General features: G+C 34.7%; 1 protein-coding gene across 1 annotated transcript; it reads left to right on the top strand.

Annotated features, from left to right (window-relative positions):
• Nucleotides 1-3,441: 3,441 nt before the first annotated feature.
• LOC308635934 (olfactory receptor 8G50-like) lies at nucleotides 3,442-4,383 on the top strand (the record flags this gene model as incomplete). The annotated part of the gene is made up of 1 exon (XM_081270827.1): nucleotides 3,442-4,383. The coding sequence occupies exon 1, from the start codon at nucleotides 3,448-3,450 to the stop codon at nucleotides 4,381-4,383; it is 936 nt and encodes a 311-aa protein (XP_081126953.1). The 5' UTR covers nucleotides 3,442-3,447.
• Nucleotides 4,384-4,933: the final 550 nt, after the last annotated feature.

The raw sequence follows: 4,933 nt of genomic DNA, 5'->3' as shown, positions 1-4,933 counted from the left end.
TCTCATAGTCATCTATGTGTCTAGTCTGCAGCCACCCTGCCCTCTTTTGAATGCAACATTCTGAAGGACAGACATTGTACATTACATGGTTCTTCAGTCTGAATGTCACAATGAAACTTTTGCTTCTCACAAGAGCTAAATTTGCTTTACTAAAAGTAAAAATTCCAACAGTATCTTCTGAAATCATTAATACCATATGAATTTTGATTACTATTTAGTTTAAACTTCACAGTGTTTTTGTGTAGTACCATGCAAGTTAATTGATAAAATCCTTTTCTCAAGACTATATTAAAAGTCCTATGGAATAGTAATCAAAGATTTCTCACTTTAAGTGTAGTATTCATATATCCTCTGAGTTCCCCTAAGTATGATACATTGGTCTCATATATTACTCGGCTTTAAAGAAGAGTGAAATTATGGTATTTGCCAGTAAATGGTTAGATTTGGAGAATATCATTAAATTTGTTTCAATTAGTTATACATGGCAGTTGAATGGATTTATAGACTTTGATATATCATACATAGATGGGATATAATTTCACATACATAACTGTGTCATGACCATAAAATTAATAAGATTGATCAGTTTAAAAAAATCAGGATATTGAGAAGTGTCATTATGTTACAATATCAACTTAGTAAAAACCTAATGAATCACAAATTTTGGGTATACTTGAGCAGTTTTTTGGTGGTTCTGAATCATCACTGCTTTCTTTTATTAGAATTCAAAGCCATTTTCTTCCCAAAGGATTCTGTCCAATTGATACAACATGTATGAACCTAGTGGATGCTATGCCAAATGAAATGTCAGTTACAAAAGAACAAATATTGAGTGATTTCACTTATGGTATTCATAACAGTAAAACTTATGGAAGCAGAGGTATAATAATGGTAACCAGAGACTCAGAGGTGGGTGAAATGGGGACTAGTTATTCAATAATTAATAATCATCAGTTATGTTAGATGAGCAAGACCTAAAGATGTTCAACAGAGTATGGTATCTATAGCTAAAATTATGGTATTTTGTATTTCCAAATTAAAGGATGTTAAACCTCATAAGTATTTTTACCACAAACAACAACAATAACAGCAACAACAACAACAAAAAAAACAAGAACAAACCAACAAAAAAATACAAAGTGACACAGGATATTTGGCAAGGTGATAGATATGATCATTACCATGATTATGGTGATAGTGTTATTAGTACATGGATATGTTCATACAGATCAAATTACATTCATTAAATATAGACAGTTACTTTCATATCAATTCTACCTCAATTAACTGTTAAGAAACAGAGAAATATTTTCTCCCTTAAGCTGTTTTGGTTTTTTGCTTTTGGTTCATTCATTTCTAAGATGGTTCAGGCAAATGGAGGCTAAGACTACTCATGCAACACAGTTTACTTGGGAATGTCCCACAAAGGTCCAAGGCTTTAAACCACCCAAGGTATTAGCAGAGCAGGACAGGAAGCAGTAGGAATAAAGAGCATGTGTCCAAGTTAGACATCAGGGGCAAACTGTTGCCCTGGAACCAGAGACCAAAACCTGTAGTCAAAGTTATAATGATTGGGAAACAGGTAATGGAACTGCTTGCTGTGTTGGTGGTTAGCATACAGTGGGATGCTTTGTGAGAAAACAGGAACACAGAAAAAAGTTGGATTATAGAAAGATATATCTTTCTTCATTTCATGCTACTGTAGCAGAATACCAGGGACTGAGAAATGGATAATGATCAAAGGTCTGGGAAGTCCAAGATTGAGGGATCACATTGGTGAGTGTTTTTATGTTGTATTCTCTTATGGTGGAATGATCAAGGACAAAGGAACACACACAGGAAAGAGAGAGAAGAAGCTGAATGTAGAAACTCACAACTGTGATAACTCACTCTCTTTTATTTTTATTTTTTTAAATTTAATTTGTTTTAATTAGTTATACATGACAGTAGAATGCATTTATGGATTTTGATATACATACATGGGATATAATTTCTCATTTTTGAGTGTACATGTTGTCAAATCATATTGGTCATGAAGTCACATATGTACATACAGTAATAATGTCTGTTTTATTCTACTATCTTTTGTATCCCCACATGCCCTCCCCTTGCCTCACATCACTTTTCTCTACCTAATCTAATGTAATGCTATTCTTCCCTAGTGGACCCAACATTATTGTGAATTAGCATCTGTATATTATAAAAAAAAAACATTTAGACTTTGGTTTTGTGGGATTGGCTTATTTCATTTAGCATGATATTCTCCAACTCCAACCATACTGCTTTGATTATCTCATTCCTTGCATTTACATAAATATTTTTTTATCAGCCTGTCTACATCTGAGAAAAACAATCCTGGAATTTGATAAGAATTGTACTACATTTGTAGATAAATTTGGGTATTTTTACCATTTACCCTAGGATGAGGTTTTTTGTTTTGTTTTGTTTTTGTACCATGGGATTGAATCCAAGGGCACTTAACCACTGAACTACATCCCAGACCTTTTTACTTTTTATTGTGAGATAAGGTCTTGTTAAGTTGCGTAGGGCCTCACTAAGTTGCTGGAGCTGGCTTTGAACTTGTGATCCTCCTGCCTCAGTCTCCTGAGTCCCTGGGATTACAGGCATGTGCCACAAATACTAGCTAGTTTGAGTCTTTTGATTCATGAACATGGAATTTTTCCTTTTATGAATGGCTTCAATTCCATTTGACATTACATAGTAATTTTGTGTGCAATGTCTTCCATAAAACATATATATATATATATATATATATTATTTTTTATGTTATTACAAATCCATATTTTATTGTTCAATGAAAGTTTGTAGAAATACAATTGACTTTTTATATTGGTCTTATATGATACCACCATGTTAGAATTTTCATTATTTTAAAGGTCCTTTATGCAAAATCTATGCAATTTTTCACCTTGAATATTATGCCACTTACAAATGTGCAAATGGAGAGAGTAATACTTCTTGTTTTACAATCTGGGTGTCCTTTAATTTTATTTTATTTTTTCCCTAATTGCCCTGGCAAGAAATTCTAGCAGTGCAGAGAGTGGACATCTTGTCTTGTTCATTATCTTAGAGGCAAAGACTTTTTGTCTTACACCAACGTGACTATGCGTTTCTTGTGAATGCTTCGTATACCTTATTATTTTATTTTGTTATTTATCAGAGTAGCTTTGTGGGAGTTCAGGGACTGGGTAATACTAATATCAAATCTTAAAGCAAGGACTACGAATAGGGACAGTTCTGATATTAATTTACATGTCACATATTCCTGTGATCCTACTGTCCTTGACTGCTAAAAGTGCAGGATCAGGAAAGAAATGGAGACAACTGTCTGCAAAGACTTGAACTTTGTTTCTCACAAAGTGATTGGATAACAGATGCCTTGTTCATAATTTTTCTTCTCTTCATACTTAGGATTCTCAGGAGAAAATGGCAGAGGGAAATCATTCTACAGTGACTGAGTTCATCCTGGTTGGATTAACAGACAAACCAGAGCTCCAGCTGCCCCTCTTCCTCCTTTTCCTAGGAGTCTATGTGTTCACAGTGGTGGGGAACCTGGGCATGATCACACTGATTGGGCTCAGCTCTCATTTGCACACCCCCATGTATTATCTCCTCAGCAGTCTCTCCTTCATTGACCTCTGCCAATCCACTGTCATTACCCCTAAAATGCTGGTGAACTTTGTGATAGAGGAAAACACCATCTCCTATGCTGAATGCATGACTCAGCTCTACTTCTTCACTATTTTTGCAATTGCAGAGTGTCACATGTTGTCTGTAATGGCATATGACCACTATGTTGCTATCTGTAACCCCTTGCTTTACAATGTTACCATGTCTAATCAAGTCTGTTCCTGGATGGTAGTTGGGGTGTATAGCATGGGCTTGATTGGTGCCTCAGCTCACACTGTTTGCATGCTAAGGGTGCTTTTCTGTAAGGATAATATAATAAACCATTATTTCTGTGATATCTTTCCACTACTGGAGCTCTCCTGCTCCAGTACATTTATAAATGAAGTAATAGGTCTGTGCTTAAGTGCATTTAATATCTTTGTTCCAACCCTGACAATCCTTAGCTCCTACATCTTCATCATAGTCAGCATCCTACGCATTCACTCCACTGAGGGCAGAGCCAAAGCCTTTAGCACATGCAGCTCTCACATCTCAGCGGTTGCTCTCTTCTTTGGTTCTCTAGCATTCATGTACTTACAACCATCATCAGTCAACTCCATGGACCAAGGGAAAGTGTCCTCCGTGTTTTACACTATTATTGTGCCCATGCTGAACCCTCTTATATATAGCCTAAGGAATAAAGATGTCAAAAATGCTCTATATAAGCTCTTTGGAAAAAGAAATTTCCCATAAAGACAGGATTTTGCTTAGGAAATAAGGAAGTTTGGTAAGGAAATAGTGCATTTGGAGCAATAAATATCCACAAGTCATCAGATTGCTTCTAGTAGATGATTATTTGTAAGAAAGGTACCAATGGTAAGACTGGATTCACAAGATTTGAACATGAAGTGCAGCACCATGCTAGGATGCCCAGAGTCTATTTACCTAGCATGACCTGGATTATATCTAAATACTTTTGAAGTTCTTCAACATCATCCAGATGGTTGATTATATTTTACATATTTGGAAGATGAGTCTTTATGGGCCATATTCACTTTCTTAATTCAGAGAATAAATATATTTCATCATTAACCTTTGGTATTTCCATTGATTTGTGTACCTGGCCTTTTAAACTATTAGTAAATATTTTTGAAATTTTGATCTTTAAAATAAATCATTCTAATATTTGAATTATTAAAAATATAATTCCTAATACTTATGAAGTTTGTAGAACTACATTAAGGAATATGGAGGCATATAATTGGTAATAAAATAATTTTGACCTAGAAAAAGATATCACAGG

This window comes from Spermophilus citellus (assembly GCF_964194105.1).
Source record: "Spermophilus citellus genome assembly, chromosome: 2".
Taxonomy (NCBI): Eukaryota; Metazoa; Chordata; class Mammalia; order Rodentia; family Sciuridae; genus Spermophilus; species Spermophilus citellus.
Note: the sequence above shows the minus strand (reverse complement) of the source record. Positions and strands in the feature narration are given on the sequence as shown.